Source organism: Suricata suricatta, chromosome 4 (assembly GCF_006229205.1).
Source record: "Suricata suricatta isolate VVHF042 chromosome 4, meerkat_22Aug2017_6uvM2_HiC, whole genome shotgun sequence".
Taxonomy (NCBI): Eukaryota; Metazoa; Chordata; class Mammalia; order Carnivora; family Herpestidae; genus Suricata; species Suricata suricatta.
Window position 1 is genome coordinate 130,477,332 of NC_043703.1, and position 24,289 is coordinate 130,501,620.

A 24,289-nucleotide genomic window follows, 5' to 3' on the forward strand; every position below is an offset into this window, starting at 1 on the left:
GTTTAGAAGTGATTTTTTTGTACAGAACCTTAGGCCATTTTCACACCTAACAAATTTTAACTATAATTCCTTAGATTCTCTAATTTTCAGTTATTCCTCATTATGTAAAACATTATGAAGTGGTTTTGTTGTTGTTGGTGTTGTTGTTTTTTACCACGGGTTTGTTTGAATTAAGAGTCACAAGATTTGGCATTCGGTCGTACATCTCTTATTCTCTTTATACTCTATATATTTTTGCTGATATCACCCAAAACTGTCAGGTTTGGAAGTTGCGTATTACTCAGCAGGTGATTTGGTATGTAAAGTTGCCATGAAATGACATTTTTAAAGTTCTCACAGCATGAACAATAGTATATATCTGCCGTTTGGAGTGGCGGTCTGAGTTTTGGACTTCTTTCTTCTTAACGTTATGTTCATTATGGTCCAGGTGTGTAGAATGCCTCAAATAAGGAGAGCAGACACCCCACGTTGTAGCATTTGCAGACGATACACAGAGAAAGACAGTACCTTTATATGAGTTTGAGAAATACTGACCTAAACTAGACAGAAGGGGGAGTTTTTCTAATACAGTATATTGGGTGTGAAGAAAATCCCTGATTTTTTTTTTTTTAATTTTAAGGCAATTCTAAAATTCAACTTTACATTCTCTCTCAGCCTCAGTCTTTACTAGCTTACAGTAAGCTGTCTTGATAGATATAGATTGATCTAGATAGATTGATTTAGTTTTGGCTATAAGTTTATAATCTATGTTGATGCCCTTACTCCTCCCATTTAGGTTATTTCAGGCACGCCTCGCTGAAACCCATTTGCCAACTCAAGGTAAAACAATGCTTTTCAAAAATGTCTAAATTGGTAGTAATTTAGTCTCTGATTTGTACTGCCTTTTTTCCCTGAGAAAATAATTCATCCAGTATTTATTGATTTTTTTTGCCTTAGGTAACGGGGAAAACACTCTCCCTGCAGAGCAGAGCTCCGTCTTAGCAATTTAAAAGCACAAACCCAAAAGAAAACTTGAACTCATTATATTTTTAGGATTAAAAATCCTACTTTTAGGATTTTAAATTTTAAAATTTAATAAAAGTTTGTTATATTTTAGGATTTTTAGGATTTATATTTTTAGGATTTACTTTAAAAAAATAATCAAAATTTGCCAAAATAGAGGACAAGGCTTACTTTAGAGTCCCATCTGTTCTGAATTGAATCAAATGTGTTTAATGCCACTTTTAAAGAAATGTAGCCATATTTTTTCTTAGAAATAAAGATTACGTTTCAGAAATAAGCATCAGCTATCCCATCCTGTTGTTTTAATTATCTGCAGAATATTTCTCTTATCGTCTTAAAAGTGTTTTAGTTACATTTTCTAAGACAGTGATCCACAAATTGATTTATTTCTTATGCTATTTATTGAAAGACCAGGGGAATATATTTGTAATAATTTTACTTAATATGGTTTTATCCTCCATAGCTAGAACCTTAGAACCTCTCCATAATGCTCAAATTTTAAATCAAATGGTGACATCAAAATCAAATCCAGGAAACAACGGAGGCTGCATTTCTAAGAATCAGGTAACAATGACATTTGTGGGCTGCGTGGAAACCGGGAATGGCATTGAATGGGTGTCCAGCTGCCTGTTACATCCACTTTGACATCTCATTTGTTTGACCCAGTCCCTGTGGCTCTAACCTCTCTGTCAGCCACCTGCACCTGTGGCCTGTCATTATCTATCACTGCTGTCCTCAGATATCAAATTTAAATAACTTATCTGCTTATCTGACCTCGGGCCCCCACACTGTTTAACCTTCTGTCCTTACTTCTTCCCCAGCAGCTTCTCTCCTCCTGGGCTCCATTGGCCTCCCTCACATGGGCACAGGAGTCCCTACATTAGATGATGCTCTCCTGGGGGGCTCAGTCAGTTAAGTGTCCGACTCTTGGCCTCAGCTCAGGTCATGATCTCACGGTTCATGAGATCAAGCCCCTGTGTCAGGCTCCATGCTGACAGCACAGAGTCTGCTTGGGATTCTCTCTCCCTCTGTCTCTCCCCTGCTCGGTCACTCACTCGCGTGTGCACTCGCTCTCTCTCTCAAAATAAATACAAATAAACTTAAAAAAAAACCTCAGGAGTTTGGAATAGTGGTAGCTGTAACCTCAACCAGGGCTTTACTCCACAGAAATTATGTTTCCCATTTCCTGGTTCACTCGATGTTTTATGTATCTCCTATGCATCCCATTTCACTGTCTAATGCCACATTATAGTGATTTTAAACTTCACGTTCCTCAGCCTTGGGACCTGGCTGTCTCTAACCTCTCCTTCGGGGGCTGGCAAAACTACTATTTTAATGAGACAACAAAAGCCATTAGATGACCGTTTTCTGCCACCAACCAGTAAATGGAACTGCGTCCCTCCCTGCCATCACAGCTGGGAAGGGTGGTCTTCTACTTGTGCTTTTCATTCATTGTTGAGATCTCTTCTGTTCAAGTCTCTGCTTCCCCCAGCCTGTTTCCCAGCGTCTTTCCTCTTGGTACCATAAGTTCTCTTTCAGTTTGCTAAAGACCTCCTTTAAGCTAACTCCAACAGAAAGGCCTCTGTTCTTAGTGCACGTTATAAGTTTTACTCATGTGACATTGCTAGACGCAGAATATGCATTTCTCACCTTAATAAGATAACTCAAACTATCTCATTTTACATTCTACAGGTTTGCCAGCCTCATTGCTTCCTATTGCCCCAACTATGTAACTTAAAAAAAATTTTTTTTAATGCTTATTTATTTTTTAGAGAGAGTCAGAGTGTGAGCTGGGACAGGGGGTGGATCAGGGAGAGAGGGAGAAACAGAATCTGAAGCCGGCTCCAGGCTCTAAGCTATCAGCACAGAACCTGATGTGGGGCTCGAACCCATGAACCATGAGATCATGACCTGGGCCAAAGTCATATGCTTAGCCAACTGAGCCACCCACGTGCCCCATCTATACCACTGTGTAAATTTTTAGACAGACAGATAAGTCTTATTTATGGTCACATTTCCAGGACCTAGCTCAGGACAGGGCATGTATGAGGTGTTCAATAAATATTTGTTTAGTCAATCAGTCCTAGCATTGGGAACTCCTAAGAATAGAATAATACCAAAAGGAAATTTTTATGACATTTTTAATTACTGTAGAATTTTGGAATATTAATCCCATAACACATAGGCACTGTGTCCCAGCTCCTTGTCTATTAATTGGAAGGAAATAAGTGCCTTTCTCTATTGCCAAGTAGAAATTTTTTAAATCACTTTCCTATTGGAATTTTTGTTATGAAAGTTATAAAATTAATAATAATTATGATTAAATTTATTATAATTTTAAAGAACATATATAAATCTATTTACAGAGCCCCTCTAACACTCATATTGTTTTGTGAAATAATTTGGATGACAGTTTCTTTTCAGATAAGTGCTGATGTTCCCTTTCTGTCTTTTTAGGGCTCAGAAGTTTCTGGTGTCATTTCTTCAGCTTCCTATAAAGACTCGAAAATGCAAGTATAATCAGTGCAATAGTGTATTACTTAGTTTCATTCAAGAGCTGTTATAGTACACTGTTGTAAATAATACATTTTTCCCCACTATAGGGAGCAAAGGGTGATCATGATTTCCAAATCAGGATATACTGCACAACCATCGTTAGCAGCCAAAGCTGATGTTGAGCAGGTCGTTATGTATTGCAAGGAGAAGCTTATTCGTGGAGAATCCGAATTTTCCTTTGAAGAGCTGAGAGCCCAGAAATACAATCAACGGAGAAAGCATGAACAATGGGGTACTTGCAGTCTTGTGATCTGAGATACTCTAGACACGTGAAATAATAACCTTTGAGTCATTACCTTTTTAAACAGGTCATCGACTGCGCTGAAAGAATCCGCAAGATAGTGTCTGGCTCCTCTATCAGTAGCCTGGAGGTCTTTGTTAAGTACAGGGGTAGCAGCCACATTAGTTCGGGGACTAAACTGAGGTCTTGACAGCAGAGCTCAGAGTTGATACAGCACAAACGTAGATTAAGTAGATAAGCCAGCATTGCCTTTGCTGTTAGTGACGTTTTAGGCTTTTAAATATTATCTGTACGGATTTGAACTTCTGTATATAGCAATTTTAAACCTGTAGGTCAGTTATTTGTACTGTGAAAGGATTAGGTTAGGAACTGAAATTGAGAAAAGATTTTCTAAAATCTGCAAGAACAACAAAGACGACATTCAGAAGGAGCCCTCTGATCAAAGTGCCACGTTATTTATGGCCACATAGTAGGTCAAGTTTTGTTCCTCACGAGGAAAACAGTGAGTGTTAACACCAAAGTTTGTGCTTGTCTTTGCTCTAACGATGTGGACTTTATAGAGAGGAGAGTGGAACTCCATTGCACTCAGGGCTTTTACGCCACCTAAGTCATGCGGTCAGGAGCTGCCCTGTTGGCCTTTTTGGTCTGTCTGTCATCTCTCATTTGTTCACCAGTTGAGAGAACAGGCGGTTAACGCTCACGGAGGACCCGTTCGGTGGCTGGTGCCGATGCATTTTTCTTTCACACAGGGCGTCGTAAAGTCTTAGCCAGAAGCTCTGATCCGAGTGTGACGTGGCTGCGGTAACCAGTCATTGCAAGTGAGACTAACTGCAGGACACGGGAGGCTCTGAACTTTCAGTGCACTTGACCCCTGTTTCTTCTCGGAAAGCACCTACAGATTTAGATTTTTTACCTGTTCCACTTTCAGATGATATGCAGAATCATGACTTTTATAAAAAGTGATTATTATCATTGTGCTATTATCAAATATTTTTATTGGTCATCATGTAAATTTTTACCTTACATGCCCTAACTTAAAAACAACCATGCCAAAGGCAGGTAAAAATTATAATTAAAAGGTAAGACACCTTTCAGTGCTAATAACCTAATATACATGGAAAAGACTAGTAAAAACATAGCCATTTTAAAAATAATCTTTAACTCATTTTTTTATATCCCTCTGACGACCTGAATTTAAATTTGCATGGAAACCATTTTTTCTTTCCTAAAGTAAATGAAGATAAACATTATATGAAAAGAAAAGAAGCAAATGCTTTCGAAGAACAACTATTAAAACAGAAAATGGATGAACTTCATAAGAAGTTGCATCAGGTGGAGGAGACGCCCCAGGAGAGCCTGCGCGCTCTCCAGGGAAGCTCTGAGGTACGAGCGTGCCCTTCGCCGAATGCTTTTCCTGCCCCTGCCCGGCAACGCGGATTTCTGTTTTCACTTGCTCCTTTCTGTGCCGTATTTTTAGAGTTAACTGTGATGTTAATTTAGCTACTAGCTTTCCAAATTTTTAGAGTTGGACGCAGAAAGGTATTCAGAATGTAAAATGAGAAACGGAAGTTACAAAGAGTATATGTTTTTCTAAGTGTGTGTGTGTGTGTACATACTTATATGTTTAATCATATATGTAGTGCTTTTTGGATTTTTTATACAGTGATGAGAATATGAATTTAATAATTTCATTTATTAATTGTCTACTTCTATTTTGCTTGCCATTGTTTCATGTTGGAAGAGTAGAGAGGTGATGAGTATGTTAGAGTCACATATATTTTCTTAAAATTATTAAGGAATGGGTTGACTGAGCACCAACTTCAGCTACGTAATGGCTGCTTAAGTAATCACATAGTATATGTCTGTCTGTGATGCAGAATATGATGAAGACAAACACTTTAATTTTTTTAGATTTTTCTTTTTATTTTAGAGCTTTATAGAGGTATACATGATATACAATAAGTTACACATATTAAAACTGTAAAATTTGCTAAGTTTTGATATGTATATACACCAATAAACTTATCCTCACAATCAAGATAGTAAACATATACATTATAGCGAAAGTTTTCTTGCCCCTTTGTTCTTAGAAAATCATGCTGCATTTGTCTTGCTTCCTGATGAATTCCAGGCCTACATCCTTTCTTCTTTTTTGTTCCTTTTTGTTTTATTTTGTTTTTGTTGTTTTAATTTGAGTATAGTTGACACACAATGTTACATTAGTTTCAGGTGTGCAACGTAGTGATTCAACTTCTCTCTGTGTTACCCCATGTCCACCACACGTGTGGTACAATGCTGTTAAAATGCCATTGACTATATTTCCTCTACTGCACCTTTTATTCCGGTGGCTTATTCATCCCATAACTGAAAGCCTATATCTCCCACTCCCCTTCACTCATTTTGCCCATCCCATTACCTCCTTCCCCTTTATAGGTCTGATTCTGCTTTTTGTTTGTTTATTCATTTGTTTTGGCTTTATAAGTCTACATATGAGTGAGTATGGCTTTCTTTGTCTGATTATTTCACTTAGTACAATATTTTCTGGATTCATCCATGCTGCAGATGACCTGATCTCGTCCTTTTCTGTGGCAGCATAGTATTCCATTGTGTGTGTATGTGGAATATCATATACATACATGTATATACACACACATATCTTCCTTCTCTGTTCATCTATCCAGAGACACTTAGGTTGTAGCCATATCTTGGCTGTTGTAATAAATGCTGCAGTAAACGTAGGGGTGTATATACACCCAGTGGTGAGATTACTGGACTATATGGTATTTCTATTTTCAGTTTTTTGAGGAACCTCCATACTGGTTTCCACAGTGGCTGCACCCATTTACATTTCCACCAGCAGTGCATGAGAGTCCATATCCTCTCCAACACTTGCTGTTTTCTGAACTTTTTAAAAATTTAATTTAGTTAAACTTTTTTTTTTTTTTAAGTTCATTCACTTGAGAGAGAGGGCAGGACAGAGAGAGAATTCCAAACAGGCTTCACATTGGCAGTGCAAAGCCAGACATCGGGCTCAAACTCATGAACCCTGAGATCATGACCTGAGCTGAAGCCAAGAGTCAGACACTTAACCGACTGAACCACCCAGGCACCCCTCCTTGCTTTGTGACCAGCCAGTCTGACAGGTGTGAGGTGATATCTCATTGTGGTTTTGATTTGTGTTTCCCTGATGATGAGTGGTGTTGAGCATCTTGTCCTTTGTCAGTTGACCATCTGAATGTCTTCTTTGAAAAAAATGTCTAGTCAGGTCCCATTCCCATTTTTTAATTGGATTGTTTGTTGTTGTGGGGTTTTTTTGGTGTTGAGTGGTGTTCTTTATTTATTTTGGATACTAACCCCTTTTTGGATATATTATTTGCAAATATCTTCTCCCAGAAGGTTGCCTTTTTGTTTTGTTACAGGTTTCTTTTGCTGTGAAAAATTTTTATTTTGATGTTGTCTCAATAGTTTATTTTTGCTTTTCTTTCTCCTGCCTCAGGAGACATATCTAGAGAAATATTTCTTTGACCAGTGTCAGAGAAATTACTGTCTAGGTACCATTCTAGCATTTTTATGGTCTCAGGTCTCACATTGAGGCCTTTAATCCATTTTGAGTCTACTTTAATGGAAGAAAGTGGTCCAGCTTCATTCTTTTACATGTAACTGTCTGGTAACATTTTAATGTCTTACATATTTTGAAAATTATAAAAATGCAGGACTATACAATTTTATAAAAGCAAAGATGTGTATATATGTGGGTTTGCATGTGTGTGTGTAGTTACACATATATAAATGAATGCTGTCCTTCATTGCTAACTATGGAGTTTGTATTTTTCCTGAACTTTACTATGCATGAACACATAAATATGTATACAGTTGAAGTATCTGTATACGGCTTTGTGCCTATACACATTTTGCAGATCTTTCCTTGTTATTACACAGACACCTAACTCGTTTTAATAGCACTGTCTACTATCATACATTTTAGGAAGGGCACGTGTCATGTGGAAACTGTTAGAACCATGCTGCAGTAAGCATTCTCGGACATGAGATTATTACTCTAGGAAAGACACAGAAAAGTAGAATTGCTGCTGAAGTTTGTGCACCTAAAATACTGCCCATTTGTCTTCCAAAAATTTCACACTCATAGTGAATAAAAGTACATTTTTTTTTATATATGCTTGGCTAACATTAGCTATCTTAAATATTTTTAACCATCTGATGTGTTTTTTTCTAATCACAGGTAAATTTGGACTTTTAAAACTATATTTAGTAGCTGTTTGTCTTTCCTTTTTTCTTAAAATTGACTTTTTAATTTAAATTTATTTTTTTCTTAAAATTAATTTTTAATTAAATTTGACTTTGTTCATTTTTCTATTGGATTGTTACATATTTTTCTTATTTAGTTGGATTTCTTTTCTTGTATAATTTGTTTTCCCTCAATAATTCCAAGCAATTGTTAAAATAATTATTTCAGGAGCACCTGGGTGGCTCAGTCGGTTGAGCGTCCAGCTTTGGCTCAGGTCACGATCTCGCAGTATGTGGGTTCGAGCCCCACGTCGGGCTCTGTGCTGACAGCTAGCTCAGAGCCTGGAGCCTGCTTCGAATTTTGTCTCCCTCTCTCTCTGACCCTCCCCTGCGCTGCCTCTCTCTGACTCTCAAAAATAAATAAAACATTTAAAATAATAATAATTATTATTATTATTTCATTATTCTCCTGTGCTATATTTTTGTGGTACTTATCAGTTATTTCTCTCTAAACTCTTGGGAGAAACTAGAAATATGCTTTCGTTATGTTCAAGTGCATCAGGTACGCTCTTAGTTTCACTTATCTTGGCCACATGCCTCCCAGAACCGTCTGCCTGCCTCCTCCATGATGGTCTCTCCTAACTCTCAGTGCTATGTCCTGTTTATTTTCTAGTTCTCACAGCATCATTTCCTTTTAACAGCCCCATTTCGGTGGCATACAGTCTCAAGGAGCTTTTTTTTTTTTAAAAGCATATATGGACGATTAATTTTTTGAGCTCTCTTACACATCTAAAAGCGTCTTTCTTGTACCCTCACACGTGGGTGATCATTTGGGTGGGTGCTGTGTTCTCGAAGAGGAATCATGTCCCCTTGGGATTTTTTTGGTGTTCCTGTGCTCACCTCCACTGTCACTTCCATTCTGAGATGTATCTATAGTCTGAACGTTTCTCTTGATCGGCCTCCTCCAACTGTTGTTTTAGGTATTGGAATGACTTTACTAACCTTTTGGTGAGGTTCTGAAGGGAGTCGATAATAAAGCACATATTTAAGCCACTGTCTTTAACCAGAAGCCTTCTTTCTGAAGCTTGCCTTTGTGCTGGGATTTTGTGCTGGGATAGCATGAGGATCTATTTCCCAAATGGACTGTCAACTGCCCCTAAATCAACTGTTGAGCTACCCAGCCTTTCCCCTGTGATTTAAAATATCTTTATTGCACACAAGATCTGTTTCTAAAAGGTACCTTTGTTTTGGTTAGTAGGTTTCTTCTTAATCATTCCATATTGTATATTTACCATAGCTTTGTTGTAAGTTTTGATACCTGGTATGGAAAGTCTGATTATTCCTTTTCAAAACATGTCTTCAGAATTGAATATTATTATTAATTTTGATCTTTTTTTTTTAGTTTGCTAGAGAAAATGGTATAGGTCACTTTTGATTGCTTTTTTTGATGACTAGTGAAAATTAACTTTTTATATTTTATCCATTTGTTTGTGAACTAACTATTCTAGCCATAGATGTTGATGCTTTTTTTTTTTAACAATTTGTGTGAATACTTTTATATGGTGAGAAATGAACTCTACTGTCTTTTAACTTTTTAACATAAGAGTACGTAGTGACAGTCTAAGTGCACATGAAAGGGAAAACAAAGGTTTTTAGGTCGAGAGCTTGTCAGCCTTCCCTCGTGAGTCATGCTCTTGTGGCAGCTCTTATTGCCGGTTAGAGTCACATTTTCTCCTCGTTCAGAGAAGATGGTTACCAAGTGCATTTTCACCGAAGAAATACCGCTAATGAAAGGGCATTGATTTGTTGGTCCTTTCTCAAAATTAAGAGAAATAACAGTTCTTAAATACTGATGGAACTGCAGGGACAGGTTATTTCAGTGATTAGAAATAGGACTGCCAATTTTATCTGTGGTCAAGAAGCTACAAAGACATCCGTCATGTACAGTGGTCCTTGTCGTTGGCTGTACCTGAAGGGGTGTGGGGATGCCGCGAGGGGAGGGGACTACTGATTACAGATGCCATTCTTCGAAAAGCTGTAGTACCTCATAAGTAGTACTTAGACTTCATGGCTTTGTTTTTGTTCATTTGCTTACCATGAAAGGTTGATCCACCATGTACGGGGCCCAGTGCATGCTTCCGGCAGGAACCGAGAGCTCCGTGTCTTCCAGCGATCAACCAGCAGCCCTCAAAGAGCATGGGGGAGAGACCCAGAGAGGCAACGTCTGCTGCTCCCCCTGTGGCAGATGCTGTCACTGCCGCTTTGGTGTCCCCGGCCATCAGCCAGAGCACATCTCTTCCTGTTCCTTTGGCAGCCCGGCCGGTGACAGATTCCATGTTTACAGTGGCCAGAGAAGATGACGGGTAAGGCAGATGATGGCGATAGGAGTGGCATTTGTCAGCTTCTGTCCATGTTCTGCAGTTTCAAGAAGAGCATGTAAAAGATGAATGATTCCTGTATCTAAAGTAAATTTTAGATGGGCATGTTGAAAAAGTTACCAAAATTGTCCCACATCTTTCAGACTTATTACTCTTATTTTCCTTTTTGAGTATTTATTTCATTTCATACTTCTCTCTTCAGTTAAAAATATTCAGTACCCTCAAACTCACCTTTTTTTTTTTTTTTTTTTTTTTTGGTGACTGGAGAATATGCAGCTATTAAAGTGAAATTGCCTTTCTTACTGGCCTTGAATATATGTAGTGATTATTACTGTCCAGACATGTGTTCTTCACATGGGTTCTCCTAATCCTTCTGTCTTCCCACCAGGAGTAATTTGGGATTATATCCATTACACAATATGCCCAAATCTATCCGTACACTGCTTTGGAGGTTTTTCCCTCCAATTCTGAGGGATTCTCCCAGATTTCAGAAATTATAATTTATAAACAATAATTTGCTTCATTTAAATTTTTATCTCCCATGACTTTGGCATGCTGTTTCTCTTTACATAGAACAATTTTATTGATCTGTTAGAAAAAAGGAGAGCAACAGTGTAACTTGTACCCTTCCCTTAGGCTAAACTGTTAGCACAGATTATAGTTTAAAAGGATGGGTTCTTCTCAATATCTGAGGTTAACTTTTTTCCATGATTGCTCCTGGACGTAATATTTAAAATGCTTTTTCACTCACATTAGATTAATAATTAAGACCTGCTCCTGTGTTATGCAGTGTATATAGAAAAAAAGAACTGTCGTGTCATTGGGGGCTATGGCCTCATTAGTTCTTCCTTGTTAACGCAGCTATAAAATGATAAAAACAGGAGAGTAGTGACAGGCCCAGAGAGATGGTGCGTGTCCATCCGCCCCAACACAGACAGAGTCATGACGCTGGAGGAGTCAGACAAGTGTCCCTGTAAAACTGTGACACTTTTTAACCTAATGAACATTTAGATCTCGGTCAGAAGCACCTCAACTTGACTCTGACCCCAGCCCAGGCAAGGGGTTGAATGGACCCGTTGATGCTCTCACTAGCCAAGACAACTTACCATAGCAGAGAAAAGATGTCTTTGTCTGGAATCTCATATAGAAACTCATGTTTCTAAGATGGTTTAGTGAGGGTTTGTAAAACTAAGTGTGTTGTACTTTTTACTTACATCCTAACATGGTCCCTAATAAGGGGATTCTAGCAATGTTAAATAGACAAATGAGGTCCACTATGGCGACTGTACTTGTGATATAAATGTCTTGTGTGCCATCTTTTTTATTTCTCGAGAACTGTTAAAGTCGGAAGAAGCATGCTGTGTGGCTACTGCCCTTTCATCACAGCTAAAGCACTCCCGTGCTTCCCATAGCATGCCTGTGGCTCACTGCATTGGTCACCAAGGCCTCGTCCCAGGTTTGAGCCCTTGAGCCTATGTAATAAATGGGGTCACTTGAATCAGAGGCAATTTTCCTGCCCTACCACATATAGGAATGGTTATCATGATCTTAGAATACAGGCCCACTGTGTCAAGCCAACATGTAGTACCTGACCTTTATCTATAAGAATTCATTTCTTCAAAAGGAAATGAAAGAAGAAATAAAACATTTTATGTACTTACACTATAGACCTAAACACTTCTGTCTGTATTTTAAGAACAGGCTTGTAATTGCTGACATTTTTTATCGTTCGTTTTTGGGAGTCCGTTTGTCTCAAGGGTTTTCTCTTTCAGATGTGTGTCTAAAAGAACTCATGAATTCAAACCACAAAGTGGATCAGAGACAAAAGAAGGTAATATTTAATTATATTAAATTGGCTTCTGACCTCTTTGCCCAGACTTCTCCAGGTCACTCAGAGGTCTGTTGGGTGGCTGTGGCTCTGAAAACTTCAAACCTTAATGAACTGGGGTGTTCACTTTCCAATTCTTGGAATTTAGGGGTAAGAGAAGCCCCAGGCCATCTGAAGTAAAGGTAGAAATCTACTTCTTAGTCATATCTTATTAGGTAGAATCCTTTGGAAACTTGATTTTGTGAAACCTTTTTATTAAATTTCTCGGCAGATGTATCTAAAATGAATCACCTTCAATATATCATGAGGTAGGAAAGGAAATTAAAAGTTTAATTCGGAGTGTTATACTTTTATTTGGCACTAGTTTGTTAGAGTCATTTGCAAAAAAGGTAAGTTTTGTGAACAAGATACATCGATTGTGCATTCACTTGCCCTCTGTGACTGGTATTCTCTAGAGTGACGGTTCTGTGGGGAGCAAAGCTACTCGAAACAGCTGCACTTCCCCAAGACTTTCTGAGCACCTGCCAGGTGCCAGGCCCTGTTCCAGACAGTTAGGGGTGGGGTTATGAATAGAAAGGACAAAACCCCCCACCTGCGCAGAGGGGGAAAGGAAGCGTGGGGGGGGGGGCGGATTGAGACGTCAGAGGTGACCAGGAAGGATGCTCACAAAGAGGGTGATTTTGGATCAAATCCCAAAGGAGGGAACCGCCCCTGCAGCCAGCTGAGGAAGCCTGTTTCAGGTGGAGAAAACAGTGAGTGCAGAACCGCGAGATGGGAAATATCTCTGGTTTCCATGCACAAGTTGGAGTGAGTCTGAGCAGGAGGAGGAAGAGGAGGTCTGAGTGCACAGGGCCCAGGTTTTGCGGGGCCTTGTACACTGTCTGGGAAAGCCAGTCTTAAGACTCACTGTGTGACTATTGACCTGCATTTCTCAGGACACAGTGGAGTGCAGGGTGCTAGTTATGGCGAGGCTGCTAATTTGATGTGTCTTCGACCAAGCCACTCATCTCTTAGAACTTTCATTTCTTTCTCCATAAAAGGATAATTCTTGCCTTATCTATCTCACGGGATTATTATAAAAATAAAAATGAAAAATATGCTAGCACTATAATAATAGAAGTCCTTAGTGGTAATTATCAGCAATAAAACAAGGTTTTCATTGTAATGTTTCTTAAATTTGGTGCTTTCTGAATTATTCTGATTTCTCTGCTGGTAATGCATTTTGTCCCATTTCCTTTATAGGGTCTGAAACACATAAGGTTATTAACACAGGTTCTTTTCACACAACTCCAAACACATCACTGGGAACGGTTCAGGCAACCCCATCCAAGGTGCAGCCGTCACCCACCGTGCACACAAAAGAAGCATTAGGTAAAGCCTTTTGTTTGAATGTGTAGCATCTGGCAACAAATTAATGACAGCTCTTTTGCAATCATGTTTACATGACTCTTTTTATTCTTCTAAGGTTTCATCATGAATATGTTTCAGGCTCCTACGCTTCCTGATATTTCTGATGACAAAGATGAATGGCCATCTCTAGATCAAAATGAAGATGCTTTTGAGGCCCAGTTTCAAAGTAATAATTTGTTAAACACTACTATGTGCAGGCATTTTGGGTGGTTGCCACAGGGAATATCACGGAATGTACAAGAAATTGCCCTTGATGACCTTGTCCCTAAGGACAGGGAATGCATGAAATAAAAAAACATGATAGTGTTTGAAAAGGTACTAAATATATGTCATAGGTTTGTTTTATTTCTTAAAAAATAATAGAAGGACAAAATCCTGGTGAGAAGGAATGGCCAGGAAAAGCTGAGGACTTGAGCCTTTTCTGGCTCTAGGAATGAATGGCCCGGGTGGAGTGTTGGAGCCCACATTTGTTGTCCCGGGTTTTATGCTGGAAACCAGACTGAGGTCATCATAAAGATAAACAGGATCATTAGTCTCGGGAGGCCTTGGAGTATAAAGTTAAGAGGTCAATTCTTCCTTACCGGAAATGGAAAGAAAAGCCACAGAGAGCTTTGTTGGGTGAATCAGGTGACCAGAGCAGTGGTTGAGGAGAATGATGCACACCGTGCCCTGCATGCAGCAGGAACTCAAGACCTACAGGCTTGAGCGTTAAACCCTGTGGCCACGGTTAAGTCACTTCATCTCACTACAAAGTGACTTATCTTGTTACCTGGTATTTGAAAACTGTGTCAGTTCTTTTCTATAAGCTGTTTTTCTGCTTTCTTATTTGTAGGTGAAGTTTAGCATAAAGTGTAAATGTTTTTTCCTAATACAATGATAAAATGCTACTTTTTACTCCGATGCAGAAAATGCAAGTTCTTCCGGGGCTTGGGGAGTCAATAAGATCATCTCTTCTTTGTCGTCTGCTTTTCCTGTGTTCGAGGATGGAAACAAAGAAAATTATGGGTAAAGAAACATTTAATTATTGCTTTATCTTGGGTCCGCCTGAGGAAACAGCAGCCAGTTTTTTCGCCAGGGTTGGAGGAGATGCGGTGGGCTGGGGGAGATGGGTGTTGTCACAGCGACAGGTGCTGGCAGAGATCCCTCTGGGATGCGAGGTAGTGAGGAGCTGTGGCGCGCTGATCAAGTGGTCTGGTACCCACACCAGCTCCGCCACTGGTGAGCATCTTAACCACATGACCAGAAGATTCTTGCTGAAGTTCTCCAGATCTGCGTTGTACCCAAGAGTTACAAGAAAGCAGACCTCCCACAGCAAAAGCATGTGTTGACAGGAAAACAGTATGGTTACAAATTATCAGAGAACTGAAGGATTCTATAGATTTGAAATTGTATTAGGTGTGAATGAGTTTACCAGTACAGGTTCCCATACATGCTCTGTTTATATTTGCAGGCTTGATAAAGTAGGAAAGGGAGTGGCTTATATTGGGTCATGCTACAGAGAGATGTTGTAAGCTGAAAGGTCATCAGGGAGCCATGTGTGGGAATAAACTGGGGTGCCCCAGGAATTTTCACAGTTTACAATTTAAATCATGGAAAGAGAGGTGTCAGTGTGAATTAAGAGTATCATGGTATTGAAGAGGTTCATGCTGAGGCAAAAAGGAAACACTCTGACCAGCTCAGAGGGAAGCTCCATATCTAGACCTAGTCCTAGAGATAAATAAAATGTATGGCATCCATGGCATTCTATTGGCCATAGCCCTACCTCTCTTTTGATTCTATTTATAACTCAGTGTAGTAGAGAATTTATATTTTCCACCCTCTCTTAGGTTACCGTAGATCTATTTTTATATGCACAGTCAACTTAATTCAATTTGCATGCAGTTTTTTTACAACTACTGTAAAAGTAAGGAATGTGTATATAAATATTAAAAATACTTATTAGGATTCGTGGAAAATGTTTCTAAGAGTCTTCCTTACGTGGTAGTATCTCCTGTAGCATATTTTACAATGTACGATTGTCTAAATCTTCCCTTAGGTTACCACAGCCCAAAAATAAACCTGCGGGAGCCAGGACCTTTGGAGAACGCTCCATAAGCAGATTTCCTTCAAAACCAAATGTAAGTAAATCACTGCCTCATCCGTGAAATTAGTCTTAAAACGCTTTGCCCTTCATTTTACCAAATTATTATGTCAATTAGATAAGATAGTATATACTAAAACTGTCCTAAAAAATAGAGTGTTATATGAAGAGTGGGTTGGAACATCTTTCTACAATTATTCAAGTATCCACTACTATGTATCATGCTCTGTGATAGACACAGAAACTAAAAAGTGGTAGGCTCCTTACCCTCAAAGAGCCTTTCCTTTGGCAGGAGGAACCAGTCGGAGATAGATTTTTTTTCCTAGACTCAAGAAGTGGGGCCTCCAGTGGAGGAATATTAGAAAACTCAGGTGTGAATTAAACTGGATGGCCCGTCATCAGTGTGACCCACCAGACAAGCGTCCACATCCTTCCGTCAGAGCCGCGGTTGTGCCCAGCCCACGTGCAGCTTCTACGCGCACTCTGCGTGTGTCACATGGGTGCTGTGCTTTTCTCCGTTCACCCAGCCCGGCCCTCTGGCTGTGATGCGTCAGAGCGTGGTGCTGAAAAGCTGTGCTAAACCCTGGTTCATAGTTTTAATTCCACAGTGGATTCTTTTTTTTTTTTTTTTAAGCGTGCTTATTTATTTTGAGAGATAGAAGAGAGAGGGCAGAGAGAGAGAATCCCAAGCAGGTTCCAGGCTCTCAGCACAGGCCCAACATGGGGCTTGATTTCACGAACTCATAAGATCACAACCTGAGCCAAAATCAAGAGTTGAACGCTTAACTGACTCAGCCACCCAGGTACCCCCAGTGTTTTCTCCTGAACAAATTATCACTCAGTTCACTAATCCTTCTGAAAACCTTTTTGACCTTCTTAAAAACTTCCAAATAATGAACTGTATTTCAAATATAATGGCATCAGTTCATAGACGCCTTTCACTGAACTATTCAACCCAGATGTGTTTTGGCCAAAAAATCCCTAGTGAATTTGTTGCATCCTGTCTCTAAGCACAAGCCAGTTGCTCTCTCCTGTGTCCACCTGAAGAACCAACCAGTCAGTGTTTCCTCCAGCGTTGGAAGAAATATGGTGGCTATATAAAATCTGTGCACTGTATATTAAAACCATAGGTGGACTTTTATTGGCAACTGAAGGGCTTTGCCAAGGGTAATTCTGACTCCACAGTTTCTCTGTGTATAGAGTCTAAAACTTGACCATTGCATTTTTGGAGAAATAGCTAATTCTGGGGCTGAAGAAGGAAAATACAAGATGAGCCTCAAGTGTCCTGTAGTGCCAGAAAGTAAGGAAGCGCTTTTAAAAAAAAAAAGGTGACATAACAAAAGAACTCAGGAGCCAACCTGAGTAAGCCAGTGGCCAAACCTGGCACAATTTGAACAAGAAAATAAATAGAATAAGGTAGCACTGGATTATAACCCAAGAAATAAAATAAATATCAACATTGATAAAATGGGAGAGAAGACAAAACAAAACTTCATTACAGAAGAATTAATAAATAAAAATTAGAAGTAATAAGTGTAGAAGAGTGAGTGATGATAGAAAATAGCCATTAGAACACCACAGTAATTGTTCTTGCAGGCTAGATCCATAAATGAATACTAAAATTAGTGACTGAAACTTTCAGAAGAAACAAGGTATTTGTATAGCCTTGCAGTATCTCACCCACAATATCAATGTGGTTGTTTTAACATCTGTCCACAAATTCTTTGATATCCCTCCCTCCAGGAGGTGGATCTTTGTTTACCCCCCTTTTTTTTTTAAAGTTTATTTATTTATTTTTAGAGAGAGAGAGCGTGTGTGCGTGGTGAAGAGGCAGAGAGAGAGAATCCCTTGCAGGCTCTGCACTGCCCAACTTAGGGCTCCATCTCAGGAACCGTGAGATCACGACCTGAGCCATAGTAAGAGTTGGGTGTTTAACCGACTGAGCCACCCAGGCGCCCCATCTCCTCCCGAGTTTAGGCGGACTGTGACTTGCTATGGACAAATAAGGGCCAGGAAAGGGGAAAACAGTTTCTTGCAGAGCAGAAGCCTGGCAGCACCACCTTCACCAGGTGATCGGATTAACCTCACCAGTAATAAGTTGTGTTGATATCATATATCCCCTAAGATGACAGAATAAAGAGCGGCACTTTACCCCGGATATTCTTCCCCGAAATCAATGTGACCCCAGCCAAACATGTGAAAAGGCCAAATTGAAACCCAAATGGGAAGGATGTTGTACACAGCTCCCGACCAGTGTTCAGAAGTGTCTGTGTGAGAAGGATTGAGACAGACCGACACACTGGCACAGAGTGGAGGAGACATGACTACTATATGCCACATGCGTCCTGGGCTCGAGCCTGGAACAGAGAAGGGACAGTAGTGCAAAAATGGTGAAATCCAAGTAACATCCGTAGTAGTAGTGTAGTTTTTACAAGTGCACCAGGATTCTATAAGATGTTAACATCAGAGGAAGTTTGATGAAGTGCACATGGGAACTCTGTACTGTCTTTGCAACTCTTGTGTAAATCCAGACTTTTCAGATTAAAAAAAAAAAGTAAAAATTGGAAAATAAAATGTGACCCTTGAATGCAGTGCAACTCCACAGGGATGTGTCAAAGATGAGGTGTCCCCCTTCGGGGAGAATAGAGTCACGATGTCCTGGACTTTGTGTTAGCCAGGGGCAACATGTATTCCCTCTTTAATTCCTCATTTTTTGAATCTTAAAAAGTATGAATGTGTTACATTTTGTGAACAAAAGCGGGAGATTGCTGCTTTTTTTTTCAGTTTATCTTTTGTTGCAGGAAGTACCTCACGCTGAAGAGTTCTCGGATGACTCCACGGTGTGGGGTGTCCGCTGCAACAAAACCCTGGCGCCCAGCCCTAAGAGCCCGGGGGCCTTTACCTCCGCTGCACAGCTTGCGTCCACTCCCTTCCACAGGCCACCAGGCGATTCGGGGCCCGCTCCGGAAGATAAAGGTGCGTGTCACACTACTCTAGCGTCTTGTCTTCAGCCAGCCTCACTTCTTGCACAACTAGTTTTCTCCTTGGAAATTCTAAATGGAAGTTTAAAACTCTCAAAAAGGAAGCTTCCAATCCATTTACTGTATTATACCCTATGTGAGTTTTTCTTTTGGCATATTGTTTTCTTAATGTCTGTGCATTTTAGATTATAGTTAGATTATAGGTAGAACAGGAGAAAAACCTATCGAAGCATTTAAACATAGATATGCAAAGTCCAACCCATTTGTACAGGATTTAGGTGTGTATGTTATGTTTACTCCAAACAAAACGGACCCTGTGGACAGCTCTATTTTAAGAGTAGTAAATAACAAATTTTAGTCCTTGGTATGTGTCTACAAATTTTATATTTGAGTTGTTGCCAAGTGCTACACTCAGGAAAATCAAGTATTTTTTTAATGACTGACCTCACAAGAGTAATAATAAAACTCACAGTCCTTGTTTCCCCTGAACGTAACACTCCTGTATCAAAGAGCTTTATCTGAATTGAACCTTCATATAAGAATTGGCATTGAGCACAAATAATTCATTATTATCAACCTATTAAAATTAAATACCAACCTATGAAATATATACAATAAGGTCTGGGACAACTTTACCATTTTGATGACTGCCAATTTACTAGCCAAACTCCAATACTGCTGACACTTTTTTAAAATTTTTTTAAAATGTTTGTTTATTTTTGAGAGAGAGAGCAAGTGAGTGGAGGAAGGACAGAGAGAAAGGGAGATAGGCTCCCTGCTCTGAGCTGTCAGCACAGAGCCTGACGCAGGGCTCAAACCCATGAGCTGGGAGATCATGACTTGAGCTGAGGTTGGACGCTCAATCAACTGAGCCACCCAGGTGCCCCACTGCTGACACTTTTATTAAAAATTGTACTTATTCCCCAATGCAATAATGAAAGCAAATTCTTCCACAAAGAATTTCACTCCCCCCGCCCCCGTGGATGTATATTTCACTGTAAAGTCTGAGCCTATTGCCCTAAACATTTTGAACTAAAGACTAGAAAGTTTCTCTTAGAGTACTAACCCAGTATGTTCCATTTCTTTTCTGGATTTTGAAGGAGAGTTCAGTCGAAACTTGGACAATTGCCAAGTGCCATCATAAGCTTGCCACTTTAATAAAAAAATTTTTTTCAAGTGTTTTCCATTTGGGAAAACTAGTTTAATCAGTAGAGTCTTTCAGAGAGTCAATATTACCTGTTCTCATAGTATTTGCACTTTCGTTAGAGAAGTAGAAACTAGTGTTCTAGTTCTAAAAAGGATTAGCACCTGTCTGGTGAGGCAAAGTCTGCTGTGGTTTCGTCCAGGGTACCACTGGGCCGTGTGCAGTGGTGCCCTCACTGGTAGAGGAATCCTCTGCCTTCCCGCCTCCTTAGTTTGTCTCTCCATAGACAGTTCTTGTTTGTTTGTTTTTAGTTAAAGGAAGTGATGGTAAGTATTGCCAGGTAGCTTCCAGATACAAACACTCTAAATCAGTTTAATCAACTAACATACTAATTAAAGCAGATGGACCAAAGGACACACAAATCTCTAAACACACACACACACACACACACACACACACACACACACACACCCTGTTCCCCACCCCCAGCCCCGAAGCGTTGCAGCATTTTACTCTCCATGTCCCTGTCATCAGGTTCTCCTGAGGGGAGGCGTGCCCTCTGCCGTACCAGGAGCCCCCACAGGCTGGGCGTCCTGCCCAGAGCCGGCTTGCCACCCTTCAGACCCTTCTCCCTTGAAAGAGTGTATAGAGTTGAAATGTTCACGAATAGTAGTAGTAAAAAAAGTTTTAGTGCTTCTTTTTTCCCATTTTTAAGAATTATGGAACATTTTACCATGGAATGCTATTTTGAAATTATAATGAAAGTTGGTGTGAAAAGGAATCCTGGACTTTATAACCATATAAGATTCTGTGTGTGTGTGTGTGTGTGTGTGTGTGTGTGTGTGTGTGTGTGGACACATGCATGCATAATGTCTGTCCCTAATTTTCTACGTATTTCAGAAAATGTGGTAGCAAAACAGTGCCCCCGTGTGACTCTGGATGCTCATGAAGAAAACATGATGGAACTGTCGAAACACAGAAAGTTCAGGTACTCTGAGGGCACGTGTGCTTCTGTCATCCCACTGTCACTCCAGCTCTGCTTTTAGGATGTAGCGGAAAAGCTAATTCCAACCCTTCGAGGCAAGTGGAGACTTCATTAACCCGAAGGTAGAAGCACGAAGGTACTGTCTCTATCCATCACCGACGCCGGACACGCGGGGCAGTGAGGGAAGCCGCGCGGGCAGCAGAGAGGCTCTGTGGGGGCAGCTCCTGCGACTCGCTCCTGCGCCTTCGAGAGCGGAGCCGCACGGACTCTGCCCAGCGAGACACCCGGGCGTGTGGAGCCTGCTGCCGAACTGAGCGGGCGCGTACTTCTTTCCTTACACCCGTTCTGAGGAAGGCGATAACTTTCTTTCCAGAAGAGGAAGATAGAATGTTTAGGTCTCCCAAGTATTGATGCAAAAATGCAGATGTAGCATACACTAGTGCTTTGCGGAAGTGAGATTCCACTGTCTTTGGATAGTCTGGCAAGTGGAACAGACACTAAAAGTAGCTGCAGGATCTGAGTAGTACATTCCAGTACAGTGCTGATACTTCTCGTGCACTGTATCCATTAGTTAATCCTTACAGTAAATTGAGTTGTAGGAACTATTCTTTTTACCAGTAGAGATGAGGAAACCAAGTCTAGAGAGTTATAAATAAATAAATAACCTACAGTCATACAACTTATAATTTGCAGCACTGGAATTTGAACCCGTTTCTCTTCATTTCAGAAGCCTTGCTCTTGCCACTGTGTGTGCCACCTCTTGTGATTAAAGAACCTCTTCTTAAAATAAGACCCTAGTAAATAAATTGGACAGAAGACATGAGCAGAATTTACAAAAGAAAAAGAGTAAACATGTAGAATATGGTTAACTCGCTAATAATAAAATAAATGTGAATTAACAGATCTTGCCTTTTAATTTATAATTCTGCTCGACAGGCATAGTCTGTTCCTGCCACCAGCAGTCTTCCCACCTGCAACTAAACTTTTGATCCACAAGACTGCCGTTGCCACACTTGGCGTAACACAGATCTACGCAGGGCAAGGATCGCTTGTCAGGGGAATAATGTCTTTGACCCCCGAGAGACGATTAAGTTGCAAGGAAACACTTAAGAGTAAAGTACAGAAGTTCCTGAGCTTAGAAGCCTTATTTCCATGGGTGTTGGTGGATCCGTGGCTCTTGCCACACTCTAGATTGAGATTCCAGAGTTCCCACGAGGGGCAAGCCTATTACAGGAGTCGTCATACCTGAAGCCTGAGGCTGTGGACCCCCGCATATATTTCTGATTCTCTCCATCTAGAATATAGTTGCCAGTAATGGTTATTTCTTACCGTAAGCAGTATTGACAATGATACTCTTACTTTTTCAGTTTTCAGGGGAGAAGAGCTAGAAAGTTAACCAGAATTCAAATGCTCGTAGAGAAGGGAAAAGGATTTTATTGATAACTTATGCAACCACAGTAACTGGGTACTCACATGATTAGTGGCAATACATTTGGGTTTGGAAGCAACTTGTTCTGTGTGCATGAGCTATCTCTAATATCTGTTTTTTTGTAATATTGGAAATGCTCCCATTTGACTACCACGTTTTCTCCCAATAATAGATTTTGGTGGCTATGCTTATGGGATAGATTAAAACTGCCATGATCTGAAGAGGGAGGATTTGCTTGTGTCCTCCTTCTATATGAGATGGCTGAACAGAAAGTTAATTAATTAATTAAAATAAAACATTGGCAATATTTTCACTAAGAACCAGGAACTTGATCTATTCCGGCATACACCCACTGGATTAGATGCTGTGTAGTGATTTAAATCCGTGCTAGAGGATAAACAAAATCAAATAAATCAAATCAAATCAAATCGATGCTAGGACTGTGGTGAAACCTGGCAGACACCACCCTTACCAAACAATCAAGGTTAATTTCACAAGTGATAACTCATGATGGTCACGCAATGAGAAGGGCACCCTTACATTTGGAGTGTTCTTCCCTAAAACCAGTACCTGCAGTGTAGTCATGAGGAAAATCTCCAAGAAACCCAAATTGAATACTACAAAATACCTGACCAGTACTCCTGAAAATGGACAAGGTCTTGGGAAAGTAGGAAACACTGAGAAATTGACAGATGAGAAAGGAGTAGGGACACCTACAATATGGTGCCCATGATCAGGTCCGGGAGCAAATAAAAGGGCCCCGTGGGAAACTGGCAAAACCCAAATGAAGTTTGGAAGTTAATTAATAGTATAACAAATGGTGGGGTGCCTGGGGGGCTCAGTCAGTTAAGCAATCGGCTTTGGCTCAGATCATGAACTTGCAGTTTGTGAGTTTGAGTCCCGCATTGGGCTCTGTGCTGACCGCTCAGAGCCTGGAGCCTGCTTCAGATTCTGTGTCTCCCTCTCTCTCTGCCCCTCCTGCACTCATACTCTGTGTGTCTCAAAAATAAACATTAAAAAAAATTTTTAATAGTATAACAAATGCCGGTTTATTGTTTTTGACAGAGGAGCCTCTGTAACATGAAATGATAACAGTGGAAAAAAGTAGATGAAGAGTATATGGGAATTTTCTATTATTCTTGCAACATTTCTTTAAATCTAAAGTTATTCTAAAATTAGTTTCTTTTTAAAAAATTCGTAGTAGGAAAAATGCCTGAAAATTGGTAGTAAGAAAAATACATGTCAAGAAGTAAGAATGAAGGGGTGCCTGGGTGGCCCAGTCAGTTAAGCGTCCAACTCTTAGTTTTGGCTCAGGTCATGATCTTACAGTGTGTGGGTTTGAGCCCCTCATCGGGTTCTGCATTGACAGTCCAGAGCCTGCTTGGAATTCTCTCTCCCTCTCTCTGCCCTTCCCCTGCTTGCATTTTCTCTCTCTCTCCCAAAATTAATAAAGTAAGAATGCAACATGAAGTTGCATGTATAAAGTTCTTTTTCTAAAAATATTTATTTATACATGTGTTTGTGCATGTGGGGATGTAAAGGTGGAGGAGAACTGTATGTGTAGCAATACATACACAGTCCATTCCTATTATTTGCACTGGTTCTTTTGTATAAAGTCACTGGAAACTCTGAACTATCCAACACTGAACCATTTATTATTCATAGGGGAAATACACAGGTTCCTGTGAGACTCCGTTCACAACTTTTTGTTTACAGACACCTTATTTAATAAACATTGTTGATTCATTAACATTGAACTCAGGGCCCATGGCATGAGAACTCGTACCTGAACAAGGCTTATCCTAACACTTATTTTCTCCACAAGACACATCATGGCCTTCTTGCACTTAGGAACATTGGACAACACTTTAGTTCTGCACTTGGGGAACAATTTGAACAGCGAGATCACCAAAAAAAACACAGAGAAGCACGTTACTAAGTATCCCACGCAAGGGCCCTTGTTTCATAGTGTGAGAGCCGAGACGAGAATGCAGAGTGTGGTCTTATTTC

The 24,289-nt window shown here is 40.1% G+C and overlaps 1 protein-coding gene and 1 non-coding gene across 2 annotated transcripts in view; both read left to right on the plus strand.

Moving 5' to 3' along the window:
• The window catches only part of BUB1 (BUB1 mitotic checkpoint serine/threonine kinase), a 44,544-nt gene that overhangs the window by 8,119 nt on the left and 12,136 nt on the right, over positions 1-24,289 (plus strand). The window contains exons 5-17 of the mRNA XM_029936306.1: positions 776-819; positions 1,466-1,566; positions 3,460-3,516; positions 3,610-3,790; positions 5,031-5,182; positions 10,148-10,407; positions 12,195-12,253; positions 13,493-13,621; positions 13,716-13,826; positions 14,566-14,665; positions 15,696-15,777; positions 18,542-18,716; positions 20,766-20,853. Coding sequence (XP_029792166.1) covers positions 776-819; positions 1,466-1,566; positions 3,460-3,516; positions 3,610-3,790; positions 5,031-5,182; positions 10,148-10,407; positions 12,195-12,253; positions 13,493-13,621; positions 13,716-13,826; positions 14,566-14,665; positions 15,696-15,777; positions 18,542-18,716; positions 20,766-20,853 — 1,539 coding nt within the window. The remainder of the gene's footprint in view (positions 1-775; positions 820-1,465; positions 1,567-3,459; positions 3,517-3,609; positions 3,791-5,030; positions 5,183-10,147; positions 10,408-12,194; positions 12,254-13,492; positions 13,622-13,715; positions 13,827-14,565; positions 14,666-15,695; positions 15,778-18,541; positions 18,717-20,765; positions 20,854-24,289) is intronic.
• LOC115290980 lies at positions 22,415-22,554 on the plus strand. Its single transcript, XR_003908345.1, has one exon. It is a non-coding gene; the product is annotated as a small nucleolar RNA SNORA29 (small nucleolar RNA).